We start from the raw sequence: 16,570 nt of genomic DNA, 5'->3' as shown, positions 1-16,570 counted from the left end.
CAACCTATTGCACCTCAAAACCCATGTACATGACTATTTGACGTGCCTATACAACCATCCAGGGCCCTTGGACAAAGCCCTAGCCCATCAGTACTTTACCTCTCCCTTTTTGCCCCAAGCACTAGCCCAACATCTTCAAAACTCCTCCAAGCGACCACCCAACCTTCTAGTTCCATGACCAGCCCTATGGCCCTCCTAAAACAAATTCAACTACACATGTACAACCTCAAAAACACCCCATGGCAGACCCTCAACTCCATTCATCCATTCGAACAAAACTTTTGATTCAAACGCCACAACTCAATATTTTTCACAACCTTTCAAAGCACATGTATTATTTAACTTAGCCAACAACACATGAAGCTTAAAACCCACCATACACCCGTGAAAATGGATTGGAATCAACATATCATTTCTGATTTTTTTTATCACTTCATGCAAAACTTTATTTAAGAGCATGTAAATCATTCATATGAGCTCAAAAAGCAAGATAGAATTTAAAATACACAAAGCCAACCCCAAGCCCACTTGAACCCCCCCCCCCCCCCCCAAAAAAAAACCAAACACATAAATACATAATATACAAAATGTTTTGTCCAAAAACACCAAAGCAACAAGGTAACCAAGAAAATATAGTCTATGCTTGGGTTTAAAAGAAGAAACAAGGGAATCTTTCCTTAAATCTTGAAAGAGGAACAAGGGGATGAGATATCTAGGCAAACACACACACACACAGCTGGAGCTAGACCAGCTACTCACGGCGGCTGGACGGCAGGGAGGGGCGGCCGGTGGCGAGGGTAAGAAGGAGGAGGAGTGGTCGTGAGTTACCTTGGGTGAAATGTGTGAAGAAGTGAGAGAAGGGAGAAAAATGATGGTGAATGGCGGCTAGGTAGAATTAAAAAGCTAGGATTTTAAGTTGTGTTGTGATATAATATGTATATGTATGTATAGGTGTGAGTGTGTGAGAGTAGGGCAAGTCAAAAGGTACTTTTTGACTATTACAGGTGCTAGTTTAGATTTTACAAATTTTAGCTTGTAGAATTGCCCCTAATTTAAATTTCTAAGTCTAGAATATTTGAATTTAAATGCCAAGAATAAAATTTCATTTGTCCGGGTCCAAAAAGGCTAATTTGGGAAATTTAAAGAATTACGCGCAAAAATTTTCTTACGCGATTTTCTTAAATGATAAATCTAAAAATAAAGATTTTATTTTATTTTCTTCAACTCTCAATAAATTTAGGTCACCTAAATTTAAAATGAAGGATTTTTTTTCCGCCGTGTTTGCCTTTGCCGCGCGCCGAAGCCGAAAGTCACCAATACAAGCAATTTAAACAATTAAATCTTTAATGTCATATTAATAAATTCTAAGTAGATTTAAATCATTTAAATTACCATAAATTTTAGAATTTAAACATTAAAAAACTAATTTAGGCATGGAATTTAATTTATGGATTTTAGGCGTCACAGATTCGATCGGGGTATATGGATGAAGGGACCATACTGTACGCTAACCGAAACCCACTGGTTCTTGCAGGCACTATCAGTGATACATATGAAATCATGGACGATGTTGCTAGGCGCTCTTACCATGATTCGATGGGCAAGTCGAAAATTGTTGTTCCAAGTCACAAGCAGTTGTGAGCCCACGGCTAGTTGTATCCCTGAACCATTGAGGGTCGCACAAGTAATGAATTTCTAATCCCCGTTGAGATAGTTAAATTCAATGAGTTAAATTTAGCGAACGAGAAGTAGTACTTCTTATTGATGAATAGAGGGAGTGAGATTTCCTAAAATGACATGGGGATGCCATTTTTGGAAACCACTGAATTCGGATTCAGAAAATTTATCTTGACTTTATAGTATGCAGAAAAGGTTTCTGTACACATTGGTGAAATTGGTTTATCAACTGCAGTCGTGATAAATTTTATATTAATTTTTTAACATACGGGCTTTGCTTGTCAGGTTTGAACTTATGACTAACGGGCCCTAAGCTGTTAGCAGGCCATGTTATAAATAAGTTCTTCCAGTACAGAAATTAACACAACACTTTAATTTTTGAAACCTAGAGAGTTTCTCCCTAGGGTTGGCCGAACTCCACCCCTTCTCTGTTCGAAAATCCCAGGCTGCAATTTTCGAAATTGCAGTCTGGTTTAACAGATCAAATCTGTTAACCTCTTCGTAGAAACTTCTGATAGACTTTCTAGTGCAGTTTGTCAGAGGGTTTAGTTTTCTGTTCGTGGACCTAATTCGGGAATTGATCGAGGCATCGGTTCCTGGGATATACAAGAAGAGCAGATTTATCTGTTGGAGTCCATAACCTCAAGTCGAGACTTGAGAGGTAAAATTTAACTTTGTTTTATTTTACACAATTATTTTAATCGTACGGATTTGGTACGCAATGATCAAGAATCGTTTCAGATCTGAAAATAAAAATTTTAAATTTTCGTTGCAATGGGTATCAGATATGAGAACGTGAACCAACAGGGCTTCATCTGTTGTCCATTTGAAATTTTCATTTATATTTTTTATGCTTTAATCTGTTTCGTTAGGCCTGATCATGGACCTGATTCTAGAGTTGTTGATTCAATTGGGATCTAACCATTTAGCCATGGCTCCAAACAATTCCGATTTTAGTTTGAACCGATTTGAGCTGAACTGAAACTTATTCTTTCGCGTTTCAATGAGGGAAAAAAAAAGTAACAACACAAAATCTGGTAATCAAATATATTAAAGTTGATCGTTTAAATGTTATATTAAAACATATGATCAATATATAATTTTTGTATTAAAATTAGATAACTATGTAGACCGGAACTTCTTCTCCTCAGACAGCAACCTGGCGTAGCGGACAAGGGCTTCTTCGTTGGTGCCCTCTCCTGGGACCGCCTCTGGTCTGCCCGTCTCCAAATTAACTCTTGAGACCGGCTTTTTCAGTAAGCTGTCACCAATTTGCAAGAGGGTCTGCAAATTCTTGATAGTTGCAATATCAAGGGATGATGCATCTCCGGCCAATTTATCCTCCTTAAAATCAAAGTTTGAAATTCAAAATGCTAAAGTTGAACTGGAGTAATTTAACATATATATATATACTAAAAAGACCTGAATGCGAAGGTAATTTTGTTGGTTTTGGAGGGCCTGGAAAACAGTGGAGACGTGGATATCAATCATATCGGAGCCCGCGTCTACAAAAGCATCAATCAATGGAGTTGCACCATTATTGTATACCCATGCTAGTAATCCCCAATTGGCTGCATCCCTAGCGTTGTATCTGTCTTCTAGTTGGGCTATTCCCGTGCCCAGTGACAGCACCAGCATCTTGTTACTGTCTAGTGCTTCCATGTCCACAATTTCAAAATTATTCATCAATATTTCTTTAGATATATGTGTCATGGCCACTAGTGTCTGCAAAATTGCTAGCTGTCAAGTTCAATAATAATATTGTTCTTTCATGACCCGTGAGAATTCTTTTTAGATAAACATCGATCATTATTGTATATTAATTCATTTCTTAAATCACAACATAAGAACCATCTTATGAAAATGATCTGCTTTTGAAAACCTCTAATATTGTTCTTCAAGAAACCATTGTATGTGGTTTTTTAATCACATATCATGAGTCAGTTTAGACCAACAAAAACCAAAAAAAGGTTAGACCTTTATTCGGTGATCAGAAAATCTCTTGAATGTATTTTACATTATTTGCACTCACTGGATTATTGGCAGCAACTCCTCCATCAATAAGATCGAATGTGCGTATGCTTCCATTTGAATCCTTAATCTCGAAATAGTGTGGTGGAAGAAAGGTGGGAGCTGCAGAGGTACCCAAGCACACATCTGATAACAGGGCATTCTTGGAAACATTTGCTTTTCCCTGTCAAGAAATTAATTCCAATAAAATGATGATGTAAAAATTTGGAAAGAATCAGTTGAAATAATGAAAGAGTATCCTTTGTTTTTTTTACATCTTTTGTGGTGAAGACGACCGGTTGAAGTCTCTTTAGATCAAACGTAGGTATGACCACGTCTGTTAATGTCTGAGTGATTGTAAGATTGCCTAATAACCCCTTGATCAATGATCTCAGGTACTTCCCATCATACTTTGGCCCGCCAATCAAATTCGTGATCTTGCTTACGAAGCTGTTTCGGCTATATAATATAACCAAGTTATGAATTAATCTTGGTCAATATGACAAAATGATGCTAAAAGAGTACTTTGAGAACATTTGTGTCCTTACACACTGTCGGGGAAGATCTTTGGAGTATGCTCCAAGTAGAAGCTCGTAATGTTTCTTGCAGCAAATAATGGGCGATTATCCTTATCAGGAGCAGTGAGCATAGTAGTAACAAGACCTCCACTGCTTGTCCCTGCAATCACATCAAAATAATCCGCAACTCTTGCATCTGGGCCATCCAATTCCTAAGTACAGAATCAACCAAAAACACGTGGTATATAGAACGAGCTAGCCTTAATGGCGGAATTTACATGCATATTCAAAAAGAACAAAAAAAAAAAACAAAAACAGATATGATCATCTTCAAGAAAGTACGTACCTGGAGTTTGGATTCGAGGAAGGCAAGAACGGTTCCAGGGATAATACCTCTAATCCCATCTCCGTCAATGCTCAAGATTGTTACCATTCTACCTTTAGTTTGAGCTGTAGCGATTGGAAGTAGCAAGAAATGGAGAGCTGTGAGAAAGTTGAGTGAAAACAAGATAGCCCTCTTCGCCATGTTCATGCACAGTTCAGAAGTACGTACGGAGATGTATATATAAGTCGATTCCCAGTTTCAGTTCCCAATGATGACTTGAGGAAAAAGCCCAATGGCTAAGGACTTTCTTGTCCATGTGCGAATCTGCTCTCATTTGTAGAAAAAAGTTTAGTCTTGAAGTGACATATCGTTATGGGTTAAAATCAAAGCTGCGATATATTTCGCTGACACTTCTCGAATTCCCACACATTTTTTTTTTTTTTTAGGTTGAATTCCCATACTCTTATACTGATATTAAGTGAGGTTTTATATCGCTAATTAAGACCTGTGAGGAAAGTAGTGAAACATACTTTCTAATATCAAGATTTTGAAAACACTAAAAAAAATGATTATGAAAACACTGTCTGAAAATGAAACAAAGTGGTGTCACCAAACGTAATGCACTTAATTTGTGTGAACAATTCAAAGACGCGTTATTAGAAACTTCATTTCATTATAAACCCGTGAAAACTCATCCAAGGTCGAGGTTTTGGTAAAAGTGCACATTATCTTTAGCTTGCTTTCGAAATTGTGTAAGTGCCTAACTTCAGGAAAAGAGCTTGATGCAAATGCTCTTTTTTTTTTTCCCTCTAAATATTTAGTCGATCGTTGTTTCGGTCTTCAGTACATATTTCTCAACTGTCAATGTAGATTGGGTCTAAAGACTCTAAGATAGTATTTGTGAAAGTTTCTAATAAGTATTTCTCAGCTTTTTATTAACAAAATTTTATAAAATTTCAAAATTCTGTAAAGAAAAAGCTGAGAAGTGCTTCCTAAAAGTTCTCTCAAACACTACCTTAACCAATTTTCGATTATCATACGGGCCTATAACTAATGGGTCAGCCCTAAAATTCCTAAGCCAACTTGATTTTTCGAGTACGCTTGATCAAACCAACCCAGAAAACCTCCCTTATAAGCCTAACAACTATTTTCTACGGACACACACACTCAAATGAACCAAATTGAATTTTTTTGCAATAAATATTGTAATATATCGTTACAAGTATATATCTTCTTAGATATTGTTTGATATCATGGATGATATGTGTGAGTAAAAGTATGATAAAAATATGAATAGATATGGATAAACAATATGTGAGATGAATATATAATATGTTGTTTTGCATGTTTTTAAATTTATAGGATTATTGTGTTTATTATTATACAATCTCTTAATTGTTCTTGCCAATTATACACAATTACAAGCTTGTAAAAAAATGTCACTTCTTATGAATGATATAGGAGGGATGCAAAAAAATTTGAGATAAGGGTCTAACCTTAAAATTTGAAGGATGATACTCATCATCCATTAATCACATAGGCTAGAAGGGATTTTTCATCTAACCAACATACAATGACATAACGTGACATGAGATGACGTTGAGTTAACAAAAAAATGAGAGAAACATGGGATGAGTAAAAATTTGTGACTTATCTCACTTTCATCTCATTTATCAAACAGTACCTTAGTGATGAACTTGTCCAATTGATTAGAGAAATATGTGGTTGCAATAACAATATTACATAGTGATTTTTCCCATAAAAAGTTGTGGATAATAAGTAAATTTCATCTTTTTTTTATATCTATTTTTATGGTGAATTCGACCCTACAACTGGTGTATTACACCAACTGTAGGGTGAAGAATTGGGATCTGATTTTTTTTTTATGTGGGGTTCATATTTTTATGAAACCCACGTGAAAAAATATGTGGACAAATCAGGACCCTTCCTATAGGTTTTAAGGGCATCTCCAACTCAGTTCTCTCACTACAACAAAAATGGTCATTGATAACATTGAAAGACAACATTTTTTACAAAAAAACGTTATTAAAAAAAATACAATGCTTTTATGAGAAAGCGTTGTCTTTCTTTTTTAAAATTTGTAAAAGACAACAGTTTTTTCTTTATTCACAACGCTTTTTAAAAAGCGTTGTAGATGAGCGTTGTTTTTATATATACTACAACGCTTTTAGCTTTGTCTTTTCTTTTTGTCCTTTTTTTAATATGTCTATTCTCTTTTTATCCTTCGCTCTCGTGAGTCTCACGATTCCCCCAAGACCCAACCCTAGTCACCCATTTTTTGTCGTCGATTTGCTGCCACGGGCGTCGGAAATCTGTGACTGGAGCTCGAATTCGGTTAGAGCTCATCCTAAGCTTCGTTTCGATGCCAATCTAGCAAGAAATCGTGACCTGAAGCTTCGAAGTCGTCGCTCCTGTTAGGCCACACTTGTGCGAGTTGTTGTTATTCGTTCTTTAGGTGTGATTGCTTCGATTGTTGTGGCAAATACAGAGTGAGTTTCATATATTAGTGAACGATTTTAGCAAGAAATCTTCTCCGATTGCTCTTCCCTCTCACCCCAATTTTTATTCGAAAGATCTGATCCTGTGGGAGAAAAAAAATGTCAGATACGGAGTTTCCCAATAAGAGTCCCGATAACACAGAAAATCAATCCAAAAAACAGCCAGTGATTTCTTAAGATGGCCCGGGAAATCAAAATTTGTTCAGTCCAAGGTTCCGATCTGTCGCCGCCATGGCCGGATGGGATTAAGAAGCGCTTCTAATGGCTAGATATATTGTTGAAGATACACCGGACAAATTGTGTAAGCAGCGGAGAAGATCGGATTTCAAGAGCCCGCCAACAAATTCAAGAAGGTAAAATGTGGAGTGTGTTATTCTAGTAACACGTTTGATTTATAATTGTTTGTATTTTCAGATTTCTCCAGTGTCTCTTATTCATGTGCCCAAGGTTTGTTTTATATTACTATTTTCTTCAAGTTCTCGGAATATGACCATTGTTGTGAAATTTTCGTTTTTTTCATACTGAATTAATTATTAACAGAAATGATTGATCATAAAATATCTAATTTTTATCATCGATGTCTGTTTTTGTAGTGTGGGGATTTTGCTTCTTGTTTCCAAGAATTTTTGTGTCACTGTCATGTACAATCATTTCAAATTTTCATCAATAAATTAGTTGAAATGCTGAAGTGCGTGATGTTTACAGAAAACTTCGGGCTCATAGGAATCCAGTTTCCATACCTGTGACCATTCTTGATTGTGAAAAAGAAGATAATTCAACATCAAATCAACAAGGTTCTAATTAATTCCAATGATTTTGGCTTTCTCTTCATACAATTATTAAGGGTTTTGGGAGTTGCATTGATTTTTTGGCTTTGATTATTTTAGGCTGAGAGAAAGAATATAGAGGTGAATACTATATCAAAAGTCGAGAAGAACGGAGAATCAATTAAAGAGGATGTTAAGGACTCAGGTGTTTCTAGCTCAAGCCCTCTTTTCCCTTGCCTTGATCAGCTTCGTGAAGAACTTTCGTGTGCTATAAGAGGATCTAGATTTGCTTTCTTCGCATTTGTGGTGATATTGTTTGTCACAATCTTGAGCTTCTAACATGAGAATGTGGTGTCATATGGGCAGATCTGTCTGGAGATATGTTATGAACCTAGTACTACACCTTGTGGACACAGGTAAAAATACAATGTAGCTCAACTGTTAAGACAACTTTCTCATCAGTTATCTAAAACATGTGCTTCCAATAGAGTCTGAATCATTTAATTTTCGAATTGGCTGTTTTTGCAAACAATGTTTGCATTATTCAGCTGGAAAATGTGGGAAGAGATGCCCAAAGTGCATGCAACTTATCAGGTATACTACAAGGCAGTAGTAGTTGGTGTTATTAGATCGTTAAAGTGATAAAATACAGGAGTCATTGATTTAATTTAGTTATGTATCTTATATGTAGCATCAATTGGAGGTACTGCACCGTGAACACAGTTCTGTGGAATACAATTCAGCTCCTATTTCCAAAAGAAGTTGAGGCAAGAAAAGCAGTGACTACCTCGGATACTACTACTAAAGCAACTCGAGAGGAAAGTAGTCCAACAAGAACAAGAAATCCTTGCATAAGAAACACTATTCGAGCTTTAAACAGTCCAGAAACAGATGTCACTGACTCAGATAGAAAAAGCCTTTGTCGACTCAGAAGCCAAAGTTCAAGAATTTCTGGAACTTCAGAAAGAGGAGAAACTAGTTTAAGGAGGAGTGATTTCGGCCTTTGTCTCATAATGGAAATTTTGGGATGTTTCATGTTTGAGGTTTTCGGTACTTGATTTAGTTGGTGTTGTGTCCTACAATGTTCTAAATGCTCCAAGAGTTTTGGTTAATTGAGTAGCTTAGTTTTAGTTTTTATGTTTGCGATCTTAATAAATCAAGTCTTAATTTTAGTTTTGCTTATTCTTTTACCCTCAGTTGTGTGAAATTGTGGTCTTACTCCGGTGGTTAAATGCATGTGCTTTTATGATTTTCAGATCCAGGTAATTTGGGAGGAAATGACGATTCTCGGGCTTTGGGATTTTCCTTTTGCTTTTTTAAGCTTTATACGATGAGTATATATCTCATGTGCAAAAGCTAAGTCATTTCACTTGACCATATTGAATTTCTGTTCAGGGCATAGCAAACTCCTGTGGTTTAGGGGATTACTTAGGGCTTTCAATTTTTGGTGTTTCTAAATTATTGTCTCCATGAACTACTTGATTGGCTAACCGGTTGGTTTTATATTTTTTACGAGATGCTGTTGCAGAGGATTCTCGCTAGCCATTTGCAGAACCCGATGCCCCTTCCTCTTATCAATGACCTCACCTTCATTGTTACGGGTTCCACCTCCGGGATCGGCAAAGAAATCGCTAGGTTTTTCTAAGTGTACTGTTTGTTATATACATTTTCTTTGATACGCATGCTTACTTTAGCTGTAATTTTTATGGAATATGATGTTGATGCTGAAGGCAGATGATTTTTCCGAGGAATTTCTGGTCTTCAACTTGGGAAATTTAAGTATGGCCACAGTGACCAGTTTTCAGCATTTGATACAAAGGATCTGATATCGTATTCTACAACAGGCAATTGGCGGAAGCAGGGGTGAATGTTGTGATGGCAGTAAGAAATTCAAAGGCTGCTAAATTTCTAATGAGTTGATAGAGAAATGGCAGGAAGAGTGGTTAGGGAGGGGTCTTCCTCTTAACATGGAGGTATTTGATATATGAAGCCAACTCATAAATTTGGATTAACTATTATGGGGAATCTACAAACTTGTTACGGGGAACTTCAAACTTTCCTTCATGTGGTTCAATTTATGCTCGTGCATTGCATTTGACGAGCTGTGTTTTTTGTTTAAACAAATAATATCCTTACATATCTATTATTCTTCTATAAGATGATTGCAAATAAAATTTGTAAAGTTTCATTGTGACAAACAACAAACTTTAACACGTGCAATTTTAAGGTAATGAAACTTTATCTTCTTAAATTTTTTTTTCTCTGTTTGAGACACCTAAGGCTTCTTGACTTGAGCCACTATTAGTAAATGGAGTTCACATAAAAAAGAATAAACGAAAGTAGTACATGATCAAGATGCTTCGTTCTAGAAAACAAATGTTAAACAAAAGTTAATTTTTTTTAATTTTTTTCTGCCATTTAGATGTGCTCGAGTGTCCTCTCATATCGTATACATCTTTGAATTGAAAATTATATGCCAAATTTGAAACTAATTATAAATTATGGGATGTTAGAAATCTTATTTTCAGAGTGGAGATTGTGATTACGCAAATGGCCTGAACCAGTAATTATAAAGAAGAATGAGCTTTATGCGTACAATCTTTGAATTGAAGTAAAACACATTGTAGTAAAGTTTTTGTTCTTTTTTCTTTTTCAGGTGAAATGGCGGAGTGGTTGTTGCATCATTATCGATTCTACAAAAAAATTATGAAAGAACATGCCAAGGTATGACTTGAAGTCGTTTAATTGTCCCAACCAAATTTGCAGTCATTTAATTTTTTTTGTTAACTTAATTTACCTTATCATAATTTTACATAATCATTTATACAGTAATTAGGCCAAACAGAAATCCTGCTTGCATGATTTGAAAGAACATGCCAAGGTATGACTTGAAGCTCATCCATCGTTTTTTGTGTTCTGTATTAAGTACATCGGCATAATGGATGTGTAAATATTATTTATGCCATGTTAATCAATCTGCAAAATATCATGAGTTATGACCAGTTCGTACATTTTTTAGTTAACTTCATGCGTTGTACAAATAACATTACATTTTTTCCCATACAATGTTACCTTATATTCCCTTGCATCTGCAGTGCCTCCTTTAATTTGATTCAACAATAAAGCTCTGGAAAGTGGACGTTGGGCGTCTTCTCCACAACTTAAATGGCCACAGGTTTGGCGCCTAGATTTATAAATTTTACAGAACCATATGGAACTATGTCTGAATTTTACATAAAACCATAGAAGTGTTTCTCGTGCGTAATGATCCTATAAAACAAGAAAATGGTTTGACAAACATTATCATCTCTCACATTCGAACCATAACTTTGCTTTTACTAAGTTTGGTGGGATAATTAAGACTTTGAACCTGATGACAAACCCAAAAATAAAACACTTATTACAGAGCTTGACTTCATTGAATAGAGCTAGTGTTTAGTTCTACTCACTATAATGTCCACCAATCCGAATATTGCAGGGATCTTGTTTATTTCGTTGCATTATTTAGCCAAAATGGCGAGTATCTGGCCAGTGGATCATTGGATAAATTCTTGCACATATGGTCTGTGAAGGAAGCCAACATAGTCTATGGATAACTTTCTATTATGTTCAGAATTTCTGTATAAATTCAAGAAAATTATGATGAATAAAAGGAAAATAGCAAAAAAAAATTCTTCTGATTAATATTTTTGAATACATGGAATGTGGAAATTTAGTTTACATGTGATTTTCGTGCTTGGGTATGAAACACTTTTCATTACTTTTAATAACAAGGGTGTATTATTTGGTGTTCTGCATACATCCCAGTCATTGTTACTTTGTTAGTATATCAAATAAATTCGTATTGCCTATGATTTTGATTGTTATTTAATGCATAAAGTAATGGGGTTGAAACTAGGAATGTAGTTTATTCAACCATTATAATTTGTTCAACCATTCATTTTTAGCAACTTGTGGCTTGAATTTCGTAATTCGTAGTTCATGTTCTTTGCTGCCAAATATGTGTTTGCTTTTACTTTTCATTTTAATCTATTCATATTTGTTTTATATTTGTTTTTATTATTAGTAATTTACAGTATGAAGATACAAATTAAAGAAAAAGAGATTGTTGCGGCTTTTATGAAAGCTTGGGACGCTAACATGTGCTGAAGGAAGAAATCAAAGTTTTTCGAGATTAATGCATAGTTTTTTCCTAGTGTTAATTAATTTAGAATTCAATTATTTTTATATTTGAATGATTTATAATATTGAAAGACTCTATATTTAATTTTATTTTACAAATTTTTGAATTTTGAGTGATTTATAATATTGAAAATTTGTGAATTTAACTTTTTTTTGTTTTTTATTTAAACAAAGACAATGCTTTTTAAGCGTTGTTTTTTCCAGATACAAAAGCGTTGTCTTTGCCAGAAAAGATAACGTTTTTTAAGCGTTGTCTTTTTCAGATACAACGACGCTTAAAAAGCGTTGTCTTTTCCAGAAACGACAACACTTTTTATAAAAAACAACGCTTAAAAAGCGTTGTCTTTTCCAGAAACGACAACGCTTTTTTCGCGTTGTCTTTGAGCATGGTCTTTTACAACACTGGCTACGACAACGCTTTTTCGGGGACATTAACAACGCGGAAAAATCGTTGTCTTTAGCCGTTTTTCTTGTAGTGTCTATTTTTCCATTCTTTATCCTCGAAAATAAAATTTTTTATCTCTTTTTAAAAATATTTTCCAACTCAGATTCTATAAATGTTATAAAATTATCTAATTTTCTTGTTGGATCTTGGTTCTCTCGTGCCCAAAAACACAGCAGAAGTTTAAAATTTTTATGTAAATTCCGAGTACTTGTATAGCATTAAAAAATAATAAACATCCATAGGGTGTTAAGAAGTTTTTAGCTATCAATCTTAAAAATTGATGATGGTTCCAACCAAGTTGTAAATAACTTGACTCTTGAAAATGTAGACGTTATCTACAAGCTTCCAAGAGCACACCTTGCTCAAATGAATTCAAGCTTCCAAGAGCACACCTTGCTCAAAATGGCTTATCCTTCAAATTAGGTCCACGACTAGTCAAACTAGATCCACCCTAAATATGCACTAAAATATTTAGAGAATTTTTCATTGCGAATCCCTTGCCTCAACTACAAAAGATAAAAGACAAAAATTGGAGAGAATAATGGAGAAGGGTTCGGCCATATGGGGTTGTGAGAGGAGGGATAACTTTTTCTTGGTTCTTGGTGAAGTGTGTTATGGAAAAAGTTAAAACATGCATAGAAACTTGTGCATCTTGTCTTGTAACTCTTCATATCCTCTCTTACATGTATTATATATATTTTAGGTTAAACATATATACATGGTCCATGAACTTAATATTTAATTAATTATCAAGCTCAAACTCATTTAAGCTCAGTCAATTAATTAATAAATTAAATCTTAATTGTACTCATTCAAGCCCACTAGTAGAATAATTATTCAACACTATTTTCACTTGGGTTGTACAAGACCCAATAGTGTTTAATTAATTTAACACTTGAATTAATTTAATTATTTGGAGTATACAAGGTCTACTAGTGTTTAATTAATTCAACTCTTTAATTAATTAATTAAGTTCATAATAATAGTTTTGAAAACTCACCATTTTCAAAAACTAATTATTTTTTATTTAAATCAAATTTTTAATCTTGGAACACTTTCATAAATTAAAAGTTATTTTCCCCTTTATTCTCTTTTAGAAGTCATCCTTCTAATTTATCTCGCTTATAAACTCTTTTATAAGCCGTTCAACTCATTGAACTAATTTCATTCTCAACGAGATCTAGAAAGCCAGTACTTGTGTGACCCTCAATGGTTCAATGATACAAATAGCAGTGGGTTCACATCTCTATGTGATTCGGGATCATCAAGTCCCTATATGAGCTTATCCTATATAGCGCTATTCTTATTTATAGACTTTTTGATAATAAAAACGCCAGAACTCAAGTCTGATGGTATCCAACCTGATGCGATCATGGATGGTTTGCGTTTTGATCGAGTGGCTAAGGATCCGTTGAAAATTCCAAGAGGACCAGTTACGAGGGCCAAGCTCAGAAGTTCAAGGAAGCACTTCAATCCTTGAAGTTGAAGTCACAAGAGGGCGTTGGATTTCTTGATATTCAGTTTGGGGGATGTTATAATCTTATTAAGGTCAAAGGAGGTCAAGAAAGTGAAGAAATTTAAGACCAAGCTCAAAACTACAGCGCGCCAGCGCTCAAGAATCCGTGCACGCGTGCATTGATTAGCGAACCTACAGCGCGCCCGCGCATCTGGATGCCAAATTGAAGAAGTTTTGCGAAACTTCGGCGCACCCGAGCCATGTCCTGCGCAGCTTCGGCGCGCCCGCGCCTCTCCCTAGCGCGCCCGCCCCGACGTCTTTTAAATGCACCAAAGGTGTTTGTGTGTGTGTTCGGGATTTTTAATATTTTGGCATTATTTTTTTTATTTTAGGTCTTTTATTCCTACTAGGAAACTTTTAGGAGATATTATTATATCTTTAGATATATTTTGCGATATCTTTTATTATTTTGTAGTTGTATTATAAATACAACAAATATTCATTATTGAATAACAATTAAGATTTCAGATTTTATAGATAAAATTCTCTCTAGAATTTTTATTGAAGCTTTGTTCTTTGTTCAAAAATCAAACTTATCAAAGTTCATACTTTGTGGTGTTTCTCGATTGATTATCTTTGTAAGTTGTCAGAAACAGATTTTCTGAAGGTTCCGTTGTGATCAATTTTTTTTTATCTTCGTGATTTTTTGTTGCTAGTTTCAAGTAAACTAGAGGTGAATAATCCAAAACCTTTACTTGTTTTCAAGATTGGGCAATTTCTTGATTTCTTTTTGTTATTGGATTGAGGGTACGATTTTAATATAGTCGTGTTTGCCTTCCATACATTAAGAATTCATATCATTTGGTATCAAATCCAAGGTTTTGAATCAAGTAAGTATCTTATCTTCATATCTTTTCGTTCTTCGTGTTCTTCGTATTCTTCGTTCTTCATCTTTCGTCTTTCATCTGAGTCTATTCTATTTCAAATTTCTAAGTCATTTCTGTGTCAATCTTGTTGCCCAAGTTTTTGTAGTGACCCTTACCCGGATCACCTACTAACAGAACTTAGGCATGCAATTAACTTAATTAAACAGATATCAGAATAAAACTGCGGAAACCATAAACATTATACAATCTCAAGCAAAGGAATCTGTAATTTATCCAAATAATATACAACCAAATCGAATAGCTGTATCAACCCAAAACAACATAAATAAAACCTAGACGAAGCTCCAGCTGGCCAACCACTGCCTAGCCCCTCTTGGATCCACCCGCCTCATCCAAACGCAAACTTGCCCCAAGGAATAGGGTGTTCAAAAACACAGAGTACGAGACGTGAGCATAAAACGCTCAGTACGAGAGTATGAGTATACATGCATACAAAGTGAACTCCCTATAAACTCGAGGTCAAGGATCAGATAACAGAGACAGATCGGGCCCTGGTATGTAGCACGCTGTGCCGTCGCTTCAGGAGGTAGCTCCCATACCATAATACAAGTGGATATGCCGGACCCAAATCGATGGAAGTCCAACCAATAACAGGATAGGGAAAAACCCTACTAACAGACATCTCGAAGGAGATAGCTCAGTATGTAAATGAATGCAGCATAAATCAATGACATATAAATCATGCAGTCACATAATACATGCATACTCAGTCAGGATATCTTGAACAGTACTTTCGTACCTCAAAACAGTGCAAGCTCTACCAACTCTAGGTCCACGCCTATAGTCTGCTCTACACTGCCAAATGATACTACTATCATTAAAGTGCTCTAAAAGCCTTAACTAAGCTATTGCATACTCCTAAATATATATAGGAAGCAAAAGCTATACCTTCGTCCGTCGTTAGCCCTTTGTTGTTGATGCCTCCATAACTTGGGCACAACTCCGCTACGACTATCGAACGCCTCGACGACTCCCGGGTCAAGCCTAGGAAGGCTAGAACAACTCGAATATGACTAGAGTAGAGAGGAAATTCGAAATTGGCAATTGAAACTAAATTATCGGCCTTCTATTTATAGACAATGATCAGAGCTTCCGATCCTCGATCGGAACGTCCGAACCTCGATCGGAACGTCCGAACCTCGATCGGAACGTCCGATCCTGCCATCGGAGCTTCCGAAGATCCTGATCTGCCACGTGTCAAAATATCACTTGTTGAATTCGGATAGGGGGTGATCGGAGCTTCCGATCCTGATCGGAGCTTCCGATCTTATCACACGTCATGCCTGACGTAATACCATCGGAGCTTCCGATCCTGTTCGGAACTTTCGAACTTACCTTCGGAGCTTCCGAACTCTATCCAAGTAATTAGGATTAATTCCTTAATTACTGATTTTGGTTACGGGCTACTACAGTTTTCGTGTCTTGTTCTACAAGTTATCTAAAAAAAAATAGAAAAATCGAAAAAAAGTAAAAAAAAAATAGTGGAAAAATCGGTCAAAAAAAATATTGAAGAGCCGAAAAAAAAGCTTCAAAAAAAAAATATATTGAAGAAGCAAGATAACTTGTGGTCATTTATTTTGCTCTTGTTCATCCTTGGGTGCAAGTCAAAAATCCAATTCCATAACTTTCTTCTTCTTGTTTTTGTCAATCTTCGAGAGTCAATCTTCAAGTGTCTACAAGTTGTGAACTTGAAAGTTTGGTTCATTCCCACACAAAGCAAAAAA

General features: G+C 35.5%; 2 protein-coding genes across 14 annotated transcripts; one reads left to right on the top strand and one right to left on the bottom strand.

Annotated features, from left to right (window-relative positions):
• Window positions 1–2,719: 2,719 nt before the first annotated feature.
• On the bottom strand, window positions 2,720–4,754 carry LOC140893024 (patatin-like protein 2). Its single transcript, XM_073302098.1, has 6 exons — window positions 4,552–4,754; window positions 4,236–4,417; window positions 3,963–4,146; window positions 3,710–3,871; window positions 3,100–3,402; window positions 2,720–3,021 (listed from the first exon to the last, which is right to left on the bottom strand). The coding sequence occupies exons 1-6, from the start codon at window positions 4,735–4,737 to the stop codon at window positions 2,800–2,802; spliced, it is 1,239 nt and encodes a 412-aa protein (XP_073158199.1). The 5' UTR covers window positions 4,738–4,754; the 3' UTR covers window positions 2,720–2,799.
• Window positions 4,755–6,749: 1,995 nt separating this feature from the next.
• LOC140891030 (uncharacterized) lies at window positions 6,750–12,008 on the top strand. Of its 13 annotated transcripts, none has more exons than XM_073299241.1 (12): window positions 6,750–7,040; window positions 7,156–7,402; window positions 7,755–7,843; window positions 7,937–8,232; window positions 8,305–8,410; window positions 8,508–8,866; window positions 9,073–9,451; window positions 9,547–9,789; window positions 10,473–10,540; window positions 10,646–10,697; window positions 10,912–10,991; window positions 11,883–12,008. In XM_073299241.1, exons 4-7 carry the CDS (start codon window positions 8,157–8,159, stop codon window positions 9,174–9,176), a joined length of 645 nt encoding a protein of 214 aa, XP_073155342.1. In that variant the 5' UTR covers window positions 6,750–7,040; window positions 7,156–7,402; window positions 7,755–7,843; window positions 7,937–8,156; the 3' UTR covers window positions 9,177–9,451; window positions 9,547–9,789; window positions 10,473–10,540; window positions 10,646–10,697; window positions 10,912–10,991; window positions 11,883–12,008. The 13 variants fall into 13 exon arrangements, with proteins under 13 accessions (XP_073155342.1, XP_073155352.1, XP_073155349.1 ...); XM_073299251.1 differs by having other exon boundaries at window positions 6,750–7,402; window positions 7,937–8,021; window positions 8,183–8,232; window positions 8,365–8,410; XM_073299248.1 differs by having other exon boundaries at window positions 6,750–7,402; window positions 7,937–8,021; window positions 8,183–8,232.
• Window positions 12,009–16,570: the final 4,562 nt, after the last annotated feature.

The sequence above is a fragment of the Henckelia pumila genome, chromosome 3 (assembly GCF_033568475.1).
Source record: "Henckelia pumila isolate YLH828 chromosome 3, ASM3356847v2, whole genome shotgun sequence".
Classification (NCBI taxonomy): Eukaryota; Viridiplantae; Streptophyta; class Magnoliopsida; order Lamiales; family Gesneriaceae; genus Henckelia; species Henckelia pumila.
The sequence above is the reverse complement of the archived record's forward strand: the minus strand, read 5'-3'. Positions and strand labels throughout refer to the sequence as shown.

Bases quoted from the DNA above. Each gene is read 5' to 3' on its own strand.
- LOC140893024 (XM_073302098.1), bottom strand. From the start codon at position 4,737: ATGAACATGGCGAAGAGGGCTATCTTGTTTTCACTCAACTTTCTCACA. The intron at 4,147-4,235 runs GTAAGGACACAA...TATATTATATAG, and splicing joins AAGATCTTCCCCGACAGTGT to CCGAAACAGCTTCGTAAGCA. The intron at 3,022-3,099 runs GTCTTTTTAGTA...TTTGATTTTAAG, and splicing joins AAAATTACCTTCGCATTCAG to GAGGATAAATTGGCCGGAGA.
- LOC140891030 (XM_073299241.1), top strand. From the start codon at position 8,157: ATGAGAATGTGGTGTCATATGGGCAGATCTGTCTGGAGATATGTTATG. The intron at 8,233-8,304 runs GTAAAAATACAA...TGCTTCCAATAG, and splicing joins ACTACACCTTGTGGACACAG to AGTCTGAATCATTTAATTTT. The intron at 8,867-9,072 runs GTACTTGATTTA...TATGATTTTCAG, and splicing joins TTTCATGTTTGAGGTTTTCG to ATCCAGGTAATTTGGGAGGA.